This window comes from Cuculus canorus, chromosome 1 (assembly GCF_017976375.1).
Source record: "Cuculus canorus isolate bCucCan1 chromosome 1, bCucCan1.pri, whole genome shotgun sequence".
In the NCBI taxonomy this organism is placed as follows: domain Eukaryota; kingdom Metazoa; phylum Chordata; class Aves; order Cuculiformes; family Cuculidae; genus Cuculus; species Cuculus canorus.
Window position 1 is genome coordinate 30,468,188 of NC_071401.1, and position 19,577 is coordinate 30,487,764.

The following is a 19,577-nucleotide window of genomic DNA, read 5'->3' on the forward strand; positions in this document are numbered from 1 at the left end:
TTTGATTAGGAGTGAGACAGTGAGACAATTGTCTGGGCAGTTGCCTTTCACAGTTGTCTCTGAATTGCCCTTGGGTTTTTTTTTTGTTGTTTTTTTTTGTTTGTTTGTTTTTGGTGTTTAAATGGAAGCTGAGATTACCTTAACATTTTTGTGAGTTGAAAAAGTACATGTAAAAAATACGTATTTCACTTCATCTTATGTAACTATCAAATATACTGTGTACTAATGAGGACTCCAATCTTGTGTCCAGGAAAATGCGCACTTCTTTGTTGCAGATATGATTATAGCATCACTAGAAAGAATGAAATGTAATATCCTAAGCCAACAAGCAGAGTCCTGGAGTGTGGAGGAAACAAGTGGATCAGATGGCAGCTATCACACTGATTCAGAGTTATCTGCTTACCCCAGGGAGAAAAAGTCTGATTCTTCTGTTGCCTCTTCAGACAGTGGTTATGAAGGCAAGTTACTTAGTCTATAATGCAACCTTTTCTGACAGCCTTTGCTGTTGATTTTTGTGCAAGAAAATACTAAATGGATTAAGCATTGCTTAGAACTAAATCCTCTGTTACCTTCTTTTAGTCTCTCAAGAGCTGTGTTCCCTGAGTATCATTATGCTGCAAGTGTTTTCCCTAGGGGTCAATTTCTTCCTTTTGAATGCTCACATATCTGTTTTTTTAATAATATTAATAATACTAATAATACCAACAATATTAATAATAGTGATAATATTAATACATTATTTTTTTTATACATGAAGAAAATGTAAGGTTGAAGTGCCACATGCCAAGCACAACTCTCCATAGACCGTGTCTATAGTTGGCTGTTTTTCTCTTTGCTAAAATCTCTTTTTTGCAGGATTTGAAACTTGGTTCTTTCCTTCTGTGCTTACTTCTGCGGTCTGCAGATCAGGCCACACAATTGAGTTGAGTGGAACAGCCCAGAGTGTTCATTCACATGTAGTTTGCAGCAAGATAATAAATGCTTCTGGCACTATAATGCTTGAATTAGCACATGCATTTTTTAAATAGATTTTTAATGTCTTGAGTAATACGTGTCTTAGTGATGGAACTTAGGACTGGAATCTAAATGATGTGACCTCTGCGGAAAAAAAAATGGTGTGGTAGCATCTGAGAGGAGGAGAGACCACTAATAATATAAAACTTTTTGGTTTGGTCTCTAGGAGCTTCCTAAGCTCTCTTTCCTATGTTTCTCTTCCAAAGAAACTGCTGTATGACAGACTCTCAGGAGCAGGCTTTTGTGTGAGTGCATAAAAATAAATAAATAAAATTGCTCTGTAAATACAGGCTGTGTAGTAAAGTTTTGGTAAGCAAAGAAAAATACAAATACAATTGCAGCTACTGCATAAATTCTGGAAAAGCTTAACTGGTGGTGTCCTTGTTCTGGACAGGCTGTGCTCTGCTGCCTCTCAGCTCCCCATTGCATCTGCACTCACATCATGAGGTTACCCGATTTCATTGCCACAGTGACTCAGAGGATGAATATGTAATTATTGGTAAGAAGTTAAAATTATAATTGTAGAAACAGCTCCATTGTTCAGCTGGATATATTGCATCGTTTGGAAAATCTTGACTTAGTAGATGTTATTGCATGAGACATAACATGAGTAAATAGAAAGAATGATGTATGCATGACTCCTTATTAGAACACATGCAGAAACACCAGACTGATGCGGGCTTTTCTTTCTACAAAAGAATATCTTTGCTGGCTTGAGAGTGTGATGGACTGACCCTGGCTGGATGCCAGGTGCTCACTAAGCTGTTCTATTACTTCCATCCTGATCTGGACAGGGGAGAAAAAAATATGATGAAAGTTTCATGAGTTGAGATAAGGACAGGGGGAGGTCACTCACTAATTACCATCACATGCAAAACAGACTCGACTTGGGGAAATTAGTTTACCATTCAAATTGGAGTAGGGGAAGAAGAAATAAAAGATCTTAAAACACTTTCCTCCATACCTTTTTGGGATTCACTCCCAGTTTCTCCTGACCCAGCAGTACAGGGGAATGAGAAATGGAGATTGCTGGCAGTTCATCACACGTTGTCCCTGCTGCTCATTGCTCCTCAGGAGGACTCCTCACACTCTTCCCCTGTTCCAGTGTGGGATCTCTGCCGCAGGAGACAGTTCTGCATGAACTTTTCCTATAGGAGTCCTTCCCACAGGCTGCAGTTCTTCACAAACTGCTCCAGTGTGGGTCACCCACAGGGTCACAAGTCCTTTCAGCAAACCTTCTCCAGCATGGGCTGCTCTCTCCATGAGTCCACAGGTCCTGCTAGGAGCCTGCTCCAGCATGGGCTTCCAATGGGGTCACAGCCTTCTTCAGGCACATCCACTTGCTCCAGTGTAGGGCCCTTCATGGGCTGCAGGTATATATTCAGTCCACCGTTAATTCCGTGGGCTGCACGAGGACAGCCTGCCTCACCATGATCTTCATCACAGGCTGCAGGAGAATCTCTGCTCCAGCACGTGGAGCACATCCTCATTTTCCTTCTTCACTAGCCTTGGTGTATGCAGAGTTGTTTCGCCTATTTTCACTCCTCTTTCTACCTGAAGTTGTGCAGGTTCTTTTTCACCCTCTTCTTAAATCTGTTATCCCAGAGGTGCTGCCACCATCGCTGGCCTCAGCCTTGGCCGGTGGTGAGTCTGTCTTGGAGCCAGCTGGCATATGGTGGAAGCTTGTGTTGGCTTCTCACAGATGCCACCCCTGTAACCCTCCTGCTACTAAAACATTGCCACACAAACCCAATACCTGGCCTGAAATTATGTCTAACATAATTAACCTGATGAATGTGCGTGAGCAAAGTGTGAAACTGGCACAGCCTCAGCCAACTATATCTGCATTGTCTGAGAATTTATGATACGATTGTTTCCTAATTGAAGAGGTTGATGAGGTTTTAGGGAGCCCTCCCTCTCTTTCAGGACTAGAGCAGAATGTCTCTGTCCCCTTTACTTACCAGTGCTCTGCTTCTCTTCAGTACATTCTGAGCTTCTTTGGTTAGCTTCTGTTTTTTACGTATGCAGAAATAGAAACCCTTAGAAGCAGCCTGAACAGCCTTTAACCTATACCTTATGTTTTCATGTTAACAAATGCATTTTATTGCTCCCTTCAGATTTAGAGATTCAATTTTTATCACCTCCTCTTTCCCTAATCCAAAAATGAAGAACCGGGTCCCTAAACTACGTTTCTAGGAAGAAGAGTTATTTTGACGTGTATGCATAGGGAAGCATATGTCTTGAACAATACACATGGCAAAACCTAATGCTACCAACGTGAACACCTTGTCTACGTATGCGTATTTTGTTTGTATAAACATAACAAAGCGTGCTTCAATTCCATCTATCTTGCCTGTTAACAAATTTGCTTATAGCATTAGTTGACATGTTTGTAATCAGTGTCTCTAATATCTGTCAGCGTCCAAAAAATTAATGTACACTCTATTGTTTCTGCGTATTATAATTTATGTCTAGTGCCTTCTGACTGGGCCTGGACTAGCAGGCACTTGATCTCTCCTTATTGATTCTCCTGCTGTTCAAGGGAGGCTGCTGCTGCTGCTAGTCCCTAACAGCTATGCATCCTACTCCTCATCAGTGACTGCAGTGAGATCTGCAGAGGAGATAAAACTCCTTATGCCTATTTTACAGCCAAGGCTGAGGTTTTTTTCCCACATCCGGCAAGGGTGTTGTGAAGATTCAAGGGTGGTGAATGCAGAAGGTAGATTTAAAACAGTGCTGAGTAACAGAAAATTTGTTTCTTAAAAGGCCTGATAAAATTTTCTCTTTTCTGCAGAACTTGAAGACCTTGAAAATCTGTCTGTCACCCCAGATGAAAGGTAATGCTGTCTATCTTTATTGTAATAACCCAATGGCACTGCCTTTTCTGCTCAACTGGCTGAGGTGGGGAGAGGTGTGGGAGTGGTAAATTTGATCCTGCCACGGAAGGAGAAGGAATGCTGCTTGACAGCAAGTGTCTGTGGCTCTTGGCTTAGCAGAGTGCTTCTCTGGTCCTGGAGTCTTGCTTGAGGGTGGTGGCTGTTGCTCTATGAGAGCTTGGGTGTATCAAAGCAGTGGGATAGGAATGAAAGGATGGAAGAACACTTTCAGGGATGCAGAAGAGGCAGCAGAGCTGCTGATGACACGCTGCTGTTTTTCACTTGCCTGTATTGCTTAACTTTCAGATCGTCTTTTGAAGCAGACAGCAATTCTGCTGAAGCGACAGCCCAGGAGTTGTGCAGAGCTTTCAGAAAACACTGGTTGCAAACAAACCCTGCAGTTCAGCTGTCTGGTTGCCTGAGCTCGTCTAAGCAGAGAGTGAGTCTGAGCTGAAAACAGGAGGCTCTTTATTTGGTTCCCCAAATAATCGTTGTGTCACTGCAGCTGTGTCACTCTTAGGGAAAGGGGGAAGCTGCAGTTAAACAAAAAAAAAAAGAAATACAGACGACTGCTTGCAGTTTATGAGTTCACTTCAGATAAGTTTTCAACACGTTTCAGATGTGCAGTTGTGAACAATCAGGGTGTACTTTCTTCTAGGACTGATACAAAGGAGTTTAATTGGAGGTGGACTTACATGCAGGTGAAAACTGAACTTTAAAATCCTGGACTATAAAGGGAGATGTTTCATAGCGTTTAAGATATGTCCAGCTGATGGGCAGCAAACATCTTTGAGTTTCTTTCCCAACAGTCTGTGCTGAAAGAAGAAGTTCCAAGAGAGCTTGAGTCCAGTTTGAATCTGGCTGAAGAAATAAAGATCATATCCAAATTAAGAGGATCTTCTGGCTGGGCCCCACCTAAATCACAGATTATATTTAATATTCACCCTTCAGTCAAGTAAGTCTAAAGGATCTGAGTGTTGTTGTTTAGTACAACATGGGGATTTGTCTAAAACCTGCTGAAGTTGATGGGAGGAGCCTGGGTGATTTAGCAGAACCTAAGGTTAGAGCTAGTGCCTGGCAAAGACTTCTGCAGTGTTTGTCACCAGCTTTGCTAGAAAGCAGATGGCAACTTTTCCCTCTGTTGCCACGTTCTGATTAACACGGCACTTGCACTTTTACATGTGATAATGCACGTACTGTGGAAGTGCTTAGCTGGACTCCTAAAAACTTCATTTTGTGAAACTACCTGGAGAATATTCTTAGGAGTTTCCCCATTTCCCTGCTGATAATGTAGTAGGTTTTCAGAAAGAGGGGAGAAAACAGGTCATGTTTGGGGAAACTGCTGTGTTACTCTGCATAAAACGCTGTTAAATACACACAGTAGGCAAACTGGCTAGATTGCCTGTGTTGCTGCAGATCCAGTTGCTCCGTCAGTTGCTAACATGAATTTCCCTTCCTTCCCTTGATATTGATGCCAACTTAAGAAGTGGAAAATAATTTAAGTCTTGCAACAAGCAGTATTTAGAAGCAGAAATTGATGGAATATTCTCCACAGAATAGCTTAGAGACTCCTACTACAACAATAATCTGCATATCCTTCCAGAACATCTTTCTTCATATGGAGGAATAGCAGTCAGCTCCTAATTTGGACAATTTCACTGATGTCAGTATTGCACTTCGGGAGAATGCTAACTAAACTGTGTTTTAGGTGCTGAAAGATCTAACTGTTTGCCTCTCTATGCAGGAGAGATGTAGTGGTGGCTGCCCAAAACTTTACATGTGTTGGTTGTGGAACCCCAATTGAAAGCAGTAAGTAGTACCAAAGGGGAAGAAAACTAATTAATCCTTTACTAGTAATCAGACTATAACCTTCACCAACATACATGTGCCACAATTCTGAAATAATCTGAGCTAGAAGGAAAATCTTATTGTTGGATATGCCTGCAATAAGGAAATGGGGAGTGGGGTCTTGACCGCTACTTGGAATTTCTCATTGTGGACGAAATGCAATGCATGATACATGCCAATATTGTATAATGCAATATATACAATATTGATATAATATTGTATCATTATCAATACATGTACAATATCAATACAATACATATCAATCATGATACATTATTGATAATGGCATGTATCATTTTTACAAATAAATTTGTAAAAATTCCTGACGGTCAACACCAAAACAGGAAAAGCTATTAAAAAAAATCAAACTTCTAGGCTGGAAAGTCCTGGCTTTACATCTTCCAATGGTGTCTTTCAATAATTCTTTCTCTGCTAATTTACACACTTGCAAGAGTCTCTTTTTAGAAACTTTATGGAAGCTTTGTGGAAGCTTATGGAATGTGTGGGTTTGCTTTTTTGGGGTGTCTGTTTAAAAGCTTTTCTTTGAACCTTGATCACAAAATCCTGCCTTTGTTTGATTTGTGATGCTTTGTGAGAACTGTTTTGAAAGCATCATGATTTACAGGTCTGACAACCAGACCTTACCCAAGACATCTTTGAGATGGCTTTCAGGGACTACTTTTGTGTCTGCTTTACAAAAGAGTAACATATTACAAATATTCACAGTTTTATTGCTATCTACCTGCAGAATATATCGGAAGACTTCGCTATTGTGACTACCTGGGGAAATACTTCTGCGAGTGCTGCCACAGCTATGCCCAGTCTTCCATTCCTGCCCGAATACTTTTGAAATGGGACTTCAAAAAGTACTATGTATGCAACTTCTCCAAACACCTACTGGACAGCATATGGCAGCACCCAGTTTTCAATGTGTCATGTATTAACAAAGCCCTCTACATGAAAAGTAAAGATATGGACAGGGTGAGGGTAAGTGCCCTTTTTTAATTGGGAATTTGTGGGTCTGTGACTTTTGGGAAGAACTCCTTAGGGCAGGTTGTCCTTTGCCATGTGTGTATGTGGGAAGGAGGCAGAGTTGGTTTCTTTGTGCCTAATGTTGTCTCACTGCACATTCTGAGACTTGTCCCCTCTCCCCTCACGTAAAGAGAAAGGAGGGAGAAGTTACCAACCTGTGGCAGAGGTCTTGTGTCCCCCTACCCTTTCTTTGTGAGGCATTTTGTTATTGGTTTCCTGTTTTAGTTCATAGAGAGCAGCTGGGCTCCTGCCCTTAATATTTACTTGTGCTTGGCAATTGACTGTTGGAAAGCTCTGGAGGTTTTGAATGAGTCCTTACTTTTGTAGGCCACTACATCTTGGCTCATCTAAGGGTTGTACCTCCTACAGCTTGAGGAAGGGTGCTCTGCTGGAGTCGTCATGTGCTCCCCTCTTGTCTGAGGAGACGCTTACCTCTTTTGGGTCTAACATCTTGGTGTGCTGACATGGAACCATATGTAGTGTTGGGAACTGCTTCCCTTGTCAGTTAATAAAAGTAACCTTTACCTTCCTTGGCCTTTTGTGCATTAGACAATCCATTTGCTTAATTTTGTGTTGAGTGTGAAGTTTCTATTTTTCGATGTGGCTTGATGTACTGACAAGGGTTGCTGACTCAAATAGTGATCTTCCTCACTTGTAAATACAGAAATGCAATCGCTTTTCATTTAAAAATTGTTTTGTTTTTCTTTTTCCCTTTTGTCTTTTAGGAGGTGCAAGAACAGCTTTTTCATTTGAAAAAGCTTTTGAGAACCTGCAGGTTTGGTGAAAGGTATGGGCTGTGAACGTGCATGAAAAAGTATATTAAAATATACCCAAGGTGCTTACAGAGCCTTCTCTAGAGACGTTTGGAGTTTTAAAAGAGATATTATTACTATTAGAGAAAATTGTGATAACAAAACTTCCTTCTATTACATGAAGAGGTTGAGTGAGGAACAGGTTTTATGTGGTAGCTTTCTGTTTACTGCTAAACATACTTTTTAGAGAGTTGGTTTGAAATGCTGAATGATTTTTTTAGGTGTATATTTTTTCTTACTCTGTCTCTGTTAGGTTCTCACTTATTCCTAGAAGGTCAGATATACTTATGTATATCTCTGAGATGATTTGTCTTTAAAAAAAGCAAAATTAACAATGTATTCCTTGAGGGCTTAAAGATTTTTTTTTTCCAGAAATCTGTCATAATTCTCAATTCAGTTTACTTTAATCTGACTGTTTATAAAATAGTAACCCAAAGTGACAAATATCAAAATGTGACCTTGCTTGTTGCTGCTAATTGAAGACTTTCAACATTAGCCTTCCCAGACTATGGGCATAACTAAGACATGTGAATGATAAAACTTCCATTGCAGAATTGCTAAGTTTTTTAAAAACAGGCTGAAGCAAATAAGCTTTAAAAAGTAATTTCTGTTCTTTGATGTGGACCTCTCTTATGTGTTGTTCACTAAAATAAGAGAAACATATTTTAATGTGTCTTCTGGAAAACCACCTGTGATTTCATTATAGAAATAAGCATTAGGATCCTCACTGTACCTTATATATCAGTGGTATTTTAAAAATAATTGCTATATTTTCAATGTTCACCTGCTCAGTACAAATATAGTTTCACCCAATAGTGACTCATGCAAGATAAATACCTTCTCTTTCAAAAAAAGTAAATAAACCCTAGCTTGTAGCATTAGATCCTATATAAGATTTAACTGCTGTTCCTGAGGTAGGAGAGAACCTCTTCACACATCATTGAAGAATTGCTGGAATAACTGCCCATGGCAACTCCAGTGCCCAAGGAACGCATATTCATAGCACACGTTTTATTCTAAATCCCAAATCCTACAGGTTTTGTTAACGTGATTTCAGATTGGGGAGGAAGGTAGGATTTAGTATGAACTTGCCTCGTATGATCTCTTGGTGTGTGAAAGAGGCTTATTCTTCAAATACACTTGAAAACCAACTTTTTGTAACTTGATTTGTTTTTTCTTTCTTTGCAGTGTACTGAAAGAATATGAACAGGTCCCCAGCCATCTGACGGAGGAGCTGCATCTCTTCTCACTGGATGATCTGGTGAAGATCAAACGGGGGCAGTTACTGCCTCTTCTTAAAGATATTTTGAAGAGCTCCACCTCCCACGTGGACGGCTGTGAGGTAAGGAAAAGCCAGGCCTCTTGGTGTCCTTGCAGCTGCTAGTGTGAGGAAAATCCCTGGTGATGTTCCCAAATAATTTTTTCCTAGATTAAATCAATTTTTTTGTTCTTGTAGCTCTGTCAAGCGAAGGGGTTTATCTGTGAATTCTGTCAGAGTGCAGATCTGCTCTTTCCACATCAGACTGCCAAATGTAAAAGGTGCACAGGTATGTTCAGACCAAATGTTTTTCTTTCTTCTCTGGGGGGACATTGGCATGTAGAACTGTTCACACTTAATTGAGGAAGACATTGAGAACTTGCTTCATGGAAAGCATGTGTATTTGAAAACCTGCATATGTAGTTTAAAACCATGGATAGTGTGTATCTTTGAAAACCAGCCTGTGTCTGCTGTCTTGCTTCAGTGAATTCAGGGAGCAAAGCCAAGTACTTGTCTGAACGTAATTATGGCTGCAGGAGGAGGCTTTTTTTTTCGGTCTGCGCATGAGAAAGCTCCTGGAACAGTGCTGTACTGCTGCTAAATCAGATCTTGCTAAATCAGATCCATTGTAAATCCTGCAAATCTTACCAAAATGCTTAGTCATAATGCTTACAGTGGTTGATTCCTAGCTTTGTCCTGTTTATATAATTTAACTTGGGTGAACTGGATAGAACATCAATCAAGGAACACATTTTTATATTTTTTTTTCCTGAATGTTAAACTGCTTGTTATGTATTTAAACAGAGTGCAAATCATGCTTCCACAAAGCATGTTTCAAGTCTGGAGGTTGCCCCAAATGTCTGCGGATCGCATCTCGTAGGACACTTTCAGAAACATCTGTTACCAGTGCCTCCATGAAACTGCATTCCTATGACTGTTGATTTCAGAAGATGCTCAAAGCCAAATCTTCAGGTGCCTGACTGAGAATTAAATAATGTTGTTTTAGACATTACTATTTTTAATGCGTCTCCTTTATAAGAGAGTAAAAAAAAAAAAGAAAAAGAAGACTTCAATATCATCGTTGAAAACTCACCCTAAGGGAGTGTCGTCTTAACTGGTTACAGAAGGACTGGATGTTAATTCTGAGAGCAGCCTATGTTTTGTCCTTGTATGTAAGTTTTTTTAATACTATATTTTTCCATGTAAAAACTATCTTCTCTGTAATTCTGCAAATAATCTACAGACAGTAAATGAGTGTCAGAAATCCTTACCTGTGTTGGATTTTGGCAATAGGAGAAAGTGGTAGTTTGCAATCGTTCTCTAAAAAGCTGCACCATAGGAAAAGCTTGTCTGCAAGCTTTGGGCAGTCGCTGATCTGAAATTCTGGTCTGGTAAATGAGTTTCTTTTTCTGGATGTTAAGTTTCTTTTAAACAGATGTGTACAACAGATTGCGGTGTGTTGACCTTCGCCTGTGCTAGATGCCCACCAGCTGTTCTCACAACTCCTCCTCAACAGGACAAGGGGAGAAAATGAGATGAAAGCACTCGTAGTTTGAGATCAAGACTGGGAGATCACTTTTCAGCTACTGTCATGGGCAAAACAGACTCGAATTGGGGAAAATTTATTGCCAATTAGAAATTGAGGATGGTGATGAGAAACAAAGACTAAACCAACAACCTCCCCCTACTTCACTCACCCTTTTTCTCAACTTTACTTATTCATTCACAACTCTTCTACCTTCTCGCCTGCCCCAAGTGTGGCAGGGGGAATAAGGAATGGGAAATGGGGGTTGCAGTTAGTTTGTAACAGTTCCTCTCTGCTGCTCCTTCCTCCTCATGCTGTTCCTCTGCTTCAGTGTCTCCTTCCTATGTGCTGCAGTCCTTCAGGATAAACCTGCTCCTGTATGGGTTTTCCAGGAGATGGATATTTCCTGAAGGAAAATATATGTGCTCCAGTGTTGTCCTTTCCATGGGCTGCAGTGGAGTCTCTGCTCTGGTGTCTGGAGCACCTCTCGCCACACTTTCTTCACTAACCTTGTGTTTGTACTATTGTTCCTCCCCACCAGTGTGGTCTTTTGCACCTTATTAAATGGGTTTTCTCAGAGGCTCTACCATCTTGGCTGAGATGCTCAGCTATGTCCTTTAGTGGGTCCATGGGAGCTGGCTGCAAGCAGTTGTGGCTGTCATGGGGCAGTCCTGGTCTCTTTACACAGAGCACACCCTGCAACCCTCCACTGTCAATACCTTACCACCTACAACCTGTATGTCTCTCTAGAAGTTTCTTTCCAGAGCACTTGGGAATGTGAGGAGAGGCAGTAAGTGAGCAGAGAAGATGCTCCCATTTAAATTGACCCTCATGCTTGCAGACGGGGTCCTTGCCTAAAGGTGAAGTGTTGGAAGATGAAAGCAGCTTTCTTTCCCAGCCTGGTTGGTTACTTCTGATGAAACTGGCTGAGGAAGTGGCCCCTAATCCTCAGAAACCCAGAGTGGTTACTTTAACTTGTAAAATAATTTTTCTGATTGTGCCACATATGGAAGTACCAATGAACAGAAAAGCCCCAGAACTTGAAAGAAAGCACATTCCAAAGTTCTCTGCAATAGGTTTCTTTTAATATTTTGAGTTTGTTGTTCTCATTCTGTGCTTTGTTCTTCCTCTCCTCACCTGCTAGCTCCAGCTTTTAGCAAGGACAAGGTCAGCTGTCTGCTACAAGGTCACCTCCACGCTAATGCTCACAGTAATAGTAAGTTCACTAAGTCTCCCACTTAGCTGTTTTTCTGTGTCTGAAAACAGCTCACCTACTTACTGCTCAGAAGCAAGATTATAATTTCTTAGTCAAGATCATCGGATGGATACCGAGGCAGGGTTTAACACGTGGTGAGAAAGAGCCTGCTTATGCAGTTGACTATATTTAATGTTATGCAAGAGTAAATGCTCACCTAAGTTGGGTGCATGGCTAACTGAATCACATGGAGGGCTTTGCTGTAGGGATTTTCTGCTTATGAAGGAGCTCACTTGAATAATCCTTCCACGGGATAACCTGCAGGGCAACTCAATACATCTTTTTCATTATTCATTAATTCAGAAGAGCTGATCTGGTTTCTGGCTGTGCTTTTCACAAATGTTAAAGTCTCACTAAACAGTAGTGGTATGTATGGGGGGGGAGTGAAAGAGAGTGAGTTTCATTCATCAAGTGTTGATACTTTACATCCACTCAGTTCAGTCCAAGTTTCCATAGAGCCTGTATCGCTTATTCTGACTAATTGCCATGTACCACAATGTGCATTGCAGCAAGGGAACATACTCTGTGTGTTTGAGTAGCTGATGGAAAGTGGAAGACCCAGGAGGATCAGCATGCCTGGAATTCAAGTAAACCTAGTTAAAAAGTTCTGCTGCTGCTGAAGCTAAAATAAGGACCAAGTTGTGAGGTGTCAACTGATTGGCCACAAATTGGAAGGACTAACAGGCTGATATTTGCTGCTTTTGAGTGGGTGGTGCTCTTGACTACTAGGTCTGGAAGAGGGTCATACCAAAACCACATCTTGAGTGCTGGTATCAGCATGAATCACAGGAACATGCTGAAGGCATTCAGCCTGAGCCTCTTTTGTGGTGAGAAGCAAGGCATGGGTGGCTAGATCTGTAGCTACAAGGTGTTCTTAGTGTTGCTGAGGTGAGAGTTTCTTATCAGTCAGTATCCTGGGATAGCATGAAGTAACCACAATAAAACTGAAAGTGTGCGCTGTATCTTTCTGTATTTGGTGAGTGGATTGATGGAAAGGGGGTGACTTTCATGCTATAAACCCTCTAGGTGTCTTTAGGGAGCAGCTGTATTCTTTGAATCACATTTTGAGACTCATTAAGCTTCTTAGATCAATGCTGTGCTCCTCCTGAGCATATCTGTAGGGGTAAGTACTGAGTTGGATCATTTCTGAGGTTAAACCAGATAAGTCAGATCCAAGATAAGAACTTTTTAAGAAACAAAAGCTATATGCCTACAATGAATTGGTTTGGAAGAATTAAAACCCTAAATGTGGAAGCTCTGAATTCTTTGAGAAGAGCAGACATAATAAGGTTATACTGTCTTACAAAGGAGTTGGGGCAGTTCAAAATAAGCTGCCTGCTAGCTAGAAAGCTGAACATGTTGCACAGAGAGCAGTGGCAAGTGACCTCTTAAGCTAGGGGGGGAAAAAAAAAAAGGAATTGTCACACCTTTCTGTTTCAGCAATGAGGACCAATGCTCATTCCTAATGGTGTGTTTCCATGATGCCATGTGGATGCAACAGGAGCACTTCTGAGGACCATCTGATGGAGCACTCTCGGGGACATAATGGGCAGAAAACCCCATTCTAGTTAACTGCCTGCTTCACTCCACAGGCAGAATTCAGGTCAAGAGAGTTTTATTAGTAGTGGAGCAGCTTTTGAAAGGAACACAATACTAACTTCTCACTGTTGCTCCTACCAGTTTTACGTGGTTTTCCACTACTTTATTTCTTTATACCGATTTGTTGTATTTTTCCTCTTGGTTTCAGTTCTGAGTTTTTGGGAGGTTGAAGTGCTTTGCTAAGACTTTGTACAGTGTGTTGCAGCCAGGTTCTTTCATGATACATAATACAATTGTTACTGTAAATAATAGAATAATACTAATTGCCAGGTGTAGTATGGACCCACAAATACAGGTCTTGTTGCAACTGTCAGTAAGTATGTCAAGTAATTAGTAGCGTTATGGGCCCATATAATTCCAGGGATGTCTTCACACCTACTCACTTCAAGAGAAGAAAATATCTATGTGTTTTATGAGAAATGCTATTTTGTCTGGTTTTGCACGTAGAGTACTCTATCAGCAGAAGTCTTTCACCTCTTCTTGTGCCTATCAATGTTTTTAATTTTTTCAAAGGAAATTCATCTGTTTCCCCACATTTTCTCTGTGACTGATGCTTGGTAGAGTTTTCCTTTAAGCTATCAATCTGAATACTCTGGAAAACAATCTTCTGTTTAACGTGTTATTTATACTTATGTGGTTCAGCATTGATATAATTGTTGATATCGTTTGGTCAAGTGTACTTGCCCTCCCTCATGATTCTGAACAAAGCTCTGTGGCCCTTTCATTTTGTACATGTAAGCACCACGTTTGATCTCTCATTGTGTGTCTGTCTGACCACAGACTGAAAAGTTTTCCGAACACTGCAAAAATAGAAGGTCATTAAGGGAAATTTAAACAGTAAAGGAGGGATCGGAAGAGATAGGGAATAGATGTACAAGAGAGGCTTGAGTAGTGTACGCTTCAGTGGAGTGTGGAGAGAGCTGAGCAAGACTGGAAGCAGTAAAAGAAGCTTTACAGTGAATGAATCATCTATTCTGTCTACAAAGGGTGAAGATATTTTACATTTGACTAGATTAAAAATAAAAATGCAGGTTGAATCTGTTATCAGTAAATTAAACTTGCCCAGAACTGATCCCTGGTACTGAGGGCAGATGGTACAAGATGGGCCAAATTCAAGTACTCCATACTTTCGTGGGCTCTCCAAATCCAACATAATTGTTTTGAATATCCATGATAATGCCTATTTGCCATCATTGGCTAAAACTATGCTACATTTAATTGTAACAGTTTGCTAGTGCAGATGTCCATGATTTAATTAGGAAAAAAAGTATATGGCAGTCATTGTTTGGTGTAAACACTTGTGTGCTTAGGAGAGTCAACAGCTTGTAGCTGTCAGTTCTTCACCTTCCACAAAATGATGGCATCTCCCTAAGTTTTTTTTTCCCCAGCAAATTGCTGAAGGTTTGTTTATTTTGAGGCTTTTGAAGGAGTATGTCTAGAGGCAGAAGAAAAAGGAAGTATTTTTTCTTTTTCCCTGTTATGCAGATTTCCCCTCAGTGTATCATTTAAGGTTCATTTATTTGCAGCCAAACCAAATGCATTACCAGCCTAATAACTGCTCCAAGGGTGGGGCTGGACAGCAGGGGGATTTGGGGACCAAATCAGTTGCCCTGAGTGTGGTGGATGTACTAGGGGAGAGTCCAGAGCACCTTCTGCCTAAAAACCAGCTGGTTTATATGAAGAATTTAGGCAGTTGAGGAATTGCCTAACTGGTTCTATTAAGCAGGAGCCAGATTCTCTGTGATCCTTATGGGCTTAAGAGTGAGTACCTGTGAAAAGACCATGGAGCGCCTGTGTAGTTGCGGGCGTAGATGGTATGAGCAGATCACCACATAAGCAGAGAAATCTGACATGGGAAGGCAGCAAGAGCCAGACACCAAAGTAATTGAGTGTCCATTTATAGGGACTATATCCATGGCATGGATTTTCATGTGACGATGCCTGTTCCATGGACCTGGGGTGGGCACCTGCCTCCTAGTGAAATGCAAAGGAAGACAGACACCAATGGCCTGGCACATAAAATGTGCTGAAATCATCAGTAAGGAGAAACTGACTTAGAAATTGCAGTCTTGTAGGGGCCTTAATTCAATGGTAAAAAATTTTCCATAGAAAAATTTCCATTCTTCTTCTCCTCAGGCCCAGAATTGCCCTTGTTTTGATTCTATTTTTCTGCCTGGGATTTGGAAATGGGGAGTTCTGCCTGAATGATAGATGCTTGCTGTGAGAGAGAGCTCAGGAAATGGAATAAAATTCTTGTGGATCATCTTTCAATGTCAGCTTTTAGCTGGAAATGTAATTAATTCATGTGCCTATCCTGTGCCCCAGCGCTGTGTTGCTGATGTTGCAAACAGTGCAGGATCTGGGCACACCCAGAGCTGTTTGGACAATGGACATTCGTAGGAACTGGGCTGGACTGAATTTTTTGACAGCTGCTTCCGCAGTCCCTGTCTAACTTATCTGAAATGATTGGATTCACCTTACTTCTCCAAGCAGCAGCAGCTCCTCTTGGATTCCTTTCTCTGCTATTTCAGTCAAGGCCTTTCCAGCTGTCTGTAAAAACAAAATGAAACTGAGAGGTTAACGCCCAATTTTACCAGCCCTTCTTCTCCTAGGCCTGTTTTATTTGCTTTTTAAACCATTGTTCCCTCTTTACAACCCAGATGAATTTCTTTGAGATGTGCTTCTTAGGATAAAACAAATATAATAAAATACTTTTGCAATTCCATAACCTAAGGATTAATACTGAGGAAGATAATAGTGCAAAAGGGGGAAGCAAATTCATCGAAGTGCTATCAGTCTGAAGAAAAGAAAAAGTGCTGTAGAGTAGCACAGAGAAGTGCCTGCAGACCTGACTGCTGCTTTAGGAGTAAACACAAAGAAGTGTTCCCTGGAAGTAATCACAGTGCCTTGCATAAAGCAGAAGGAATGTGCTGTTGCGGTCACTTCAGATGAAATTGGTGACTGCGGAAATGCTGCTGTTGTGCATCAAGGAGCATGGTACAGGAAAGGAGGATTTATTTACCTCACCTGGAACTGGGAGCCATTTGACTGTGCTCTGATCTTGGGCCAACAGTTACTGTAAATCAAATTTCTCCTCCCTGGTTTCTCAAAAGGTGGAACTAAATCAAAGCCGGAATGTTTTTAATGGAATAGGGTATGGTTTTAGGGCTCCTACACATTTAATTGATGAGGCAAATTAATGTGAATAGTAATTTATGTGCTGTAGCACAACACTGAGGATATGTCAATGCTTCTGTAACAGAATTTCCTAAGCTACCTTAGAACCTAGGAACATCTGGCTGTAATAGCAGTGTACTCTCACAGGAAAATGCCTTGGCACAGCATTTTCCTGTGCCAGCACAGCTCTAATGTGACCAGCATGTTGTGCAATGTCATGCTACGAAAGAGTTTGTGGGTCTATCCCTGAAGCAAAGCCCCAGGGCTACTTAGAAGTATAGCAGAAGATTAAGACATCACTGGAGTAGGAAAATAAGATGAGATAGTATGATAAGCAATTGGAGAAAAGTGTTTGCATAATTTTGTAGATAGCAAAATGCAGTCAAGCTGAGGCTGAAACAGCCCTGAGGAAGCTGGTGGTACAGATGGAAATTCACCGGAGATCTAGACCAGTATCCTGAGCAGAGGAGCATCTTCTCTAAATTTGAGACAACAGTGATGGAGACTTTCTCAGGAAGGATGTCATGTACAGCAAAGGGTGAAGATGCCCTGTCTGTTTCCCGCTATGAAGAAAAGTCTGATTATCTTAACTTGTATCAGTTTATTAGACAACATATTAACACCCAACAAACTTCCCTTTCAGAATCTGCTTAATGGGAAGGATATAGTTGCCCCAGATTCCCCTCTAAACGCCTTCAAAGATGCCTATCTCTCTCCTTGTTGAAGAGCAGTGTGCTCACCTTAGCAGGGTCCCAGTGGTCAGGCACAAGGCCTGTACCAGAGTTAGACAGGCTGCCCTCCACCCCCAATTCCCAAGATTTCTGTACTTGACAGCCTGATAGGAAAGCAGAAATAACTACCAGCATATCCTACAGACTTCCTATTTCAAAACTGCTTTCTGACTAGTTAGCACATACAGTTCCTCTTTTACACAGCAACTGTGCACAACTGCTACTCCAGCAGGTGCTGGCTGATGGCTATAAGGCTTCCGCAAGTCAACCTTCCAGTTGCTTCTGCCAGGAGATGGAGAAATCCATGAACAGCCCATCTACTGGTTCTGGATCTTGCCTCTGGTGCTGGGTCCAGGGCTTGTCTCCATGACGGGTCTTGTGCTTTCACTGTGCTAAGTGTTAACCAAAGGAATATGATTACCTTACTCCTATGTTTTCCCAGCAATTTCCCTCACATTGTCATCTTCCCAGATCTCCTTTCCACAGGGAAACTTTTCAACACATCCTACCCCGACCCTTTCTTCTCAGAGTTCCTGCAGACACATTCACTCCTACCTTCCTAAGGGTTTCTAGCTTTCACAGACACACCTTTTCCCTCTAGCATCTCCTTCTCTCTTGCTCTAGCATTTGCTACCTGTTGTTGTCTGGAGCCTTCAGCACTCTTTTCTTCACACCTTAACCTGCAAGAATGTGCACCTTGGTCCCTGCAGCTTCTTGCCTCCAGCCACTGTCTCTCCTGGGCACTTGTCTCAGGCCCTGGTACTCCTGTGCTCTTTGTCCCAGAGAGGCAACCTGAAGAACTCTAGTTTTCCAGTGCGTATCCCATGGATGAGCCTTTGACTATTACTAAGAGACTTTACTTTCTCAGGGACTGAAATCCCCACAGCTGTCTGCCAGGTACATTTTCAACACTTGTCCTTTCTTCCAACTTGACCTGACTGCCAGTAAAGCGTGAAACACCTTTTCAACAACTGAACTGTGACTCTGTTTTCTGTGGATCCTTGTTCACCTACATAAATTCCAAGTCCAAAGAATTCAGAATTTCGGTTAAGCTTACAGGCAAAAACTGCCTGATGGTGTACGACTGAGCTAGCTCACACTTCTGCTTCCTACATCCTATTGAGAGCAGAACACAAGCACATGCTTTTTTTATCAGAAAATAATTGTAAGTCCTTATATTTTATATTCCAGGAGTTGCTCTAGATCTAGAAACGCCATTTACTGTGTGTCATGAAAAAAGAACACGTATTTGTCTTCAAAGGTGGGCTTTGACAATGCCCTGTAGTATCTGACTGCCCTCAGGCTGCTATTTGCCAATTTAATGAGTCCATCGGTGCTCCCAGTCTTTTATGCACACTTACCTAGGTCTTACCAGGAAAATAAATGCTGAAACCATGCCAGCGCCTAAGTGGATTTCTCAAACAAAACCTATCATCCAAATCTGACAGCAGAAAAAAAACCTCCCTCCCGATCCTGCCACTCTGCTGTGGGTTCATTTCCAGCACTGCTCATGCAGGGACAGAGGCAGCTGGTATTTCCTGTTTGCTGCTAACTCATCCTGACTGACCAAGGATGTTGTACAAAACCCTGTCTAATGAGTAGATGGCTTGTGGCTACACGGGACTTGCCCCAGAGTTCTGCTTGACTCAGGGAAACGAGAGGAAAACTGCTGATGCTGAATCATTTCTCTTTCTACCCCAGTGTAATAAAAGCTGACCCAGGAATTTCCTGCTTTTTGCAAAGAAATCTTTGTCCCCTCCCTCTACTAAGCAGGCATCAGAATGGTGGGGCTGGGGGTGATGTTGATCCCTGCATTTGCACTGTGACATATAGTCTGGCACTTGGGAGGCACAGAGTGAGAAAGGGGTCCCATGGTCACGCTGAGGCTGAGCAGTAGGAATGCCATGATGCCATTCAAGCAAAAGGCTCTGGCATGCCATATGACCCCACCATGTGGCGGTTTATGCACTAAGGCTGCAGGAAATTGTGAAATTTGTACGTAAGCTTGAGCTTCTAGTTACATGTGATGCTAGTAAGCTTCTTGTGGAAACACCAGGTGGCCAGTCTGGTACTTAATGGTCAGCTATATGCCTGTGGAAGTAGGTAAATCATTGTGCCTGGTCGTCCTGGGCTTATCAGCCACAGGCAACTGGACACTGAAAAATAAGATAGCACTTTAAGTTTTGCCCTGTGGACTACCCAAGGACTGCTGTAAGCCAAGATGAGGGGCAAGAAAGGAATTTAGAAGGGCATGCTTAGCATGCTGATCAGAAAGATGTGCACTGCCCTGCAAAGTTTTTTGGCACAGTTAGGCAGGAAGACAGAGGAGAGCAGTGATTTGTATCTGTTCACCACCTCTCTTCCTCGAAGTTGCAATCAATAAAGCAGAAATTTCAGTTTTCCTTTCACTGTGAGAGGTGCAAAATGCTTGCTCAGCTGGACTCCAAGGG

General features: G+C 41.7%; 1 protein-coding gene across 1 annotated transcript in view; it reads left to right on the forward strand.

Moving 5' to 3' along the window:
• RUBCNL (rubicon like autophagy enhancer) overlaps positions 1–17,785 on the forward strand; it is a 32,843-nt gene extending 15,058 nt beyond the window's left edge. Inside the window, exons 6-16 of the mRNA XM_054054555.1 lie at positions 251–458; positions 1,409–1,513; positions 3,809–3,851; positions 4,197–4,329; positions 4,700–4,845; positions 5,635–5,699; positions 6,487–6,725; positions 7,496–7,557; positions 8,771–8,924; positions 9,039–9,129; positions 9,645–17,785. Coding sequence (XP_053910530.1) covers positions 251–458; positions 1,409–1,513; positions 3,809–3,851; positions 4,197–4,329; positions 4,700–4,845; positions 5,635–5,699; positions 6,487–6,725; positions 7,496–7,557; positions 8,771–8,924; positions 9,039–9,129; positions 9,645–9,781 — 1,383 coding nt within the window. The 3' untranslated portion in view covers positions 9,782–17,785. The remainder of the gene's footprint in view (positions 1–250; positions 459–1,408; positions 1,514–3,808; positions 3,852–4,196; positions 4,330–4,699; positions 4,846–5,634; positions 5,700–6,486; positions 6,726–7,495; positions 7,558–8,770; positions 8,925–9,038; positions 9,130–9,644) is intronic.
• The last annotated feature ends 1,792 nt before the right edge of the window (positions 17,786–19,577 follow it).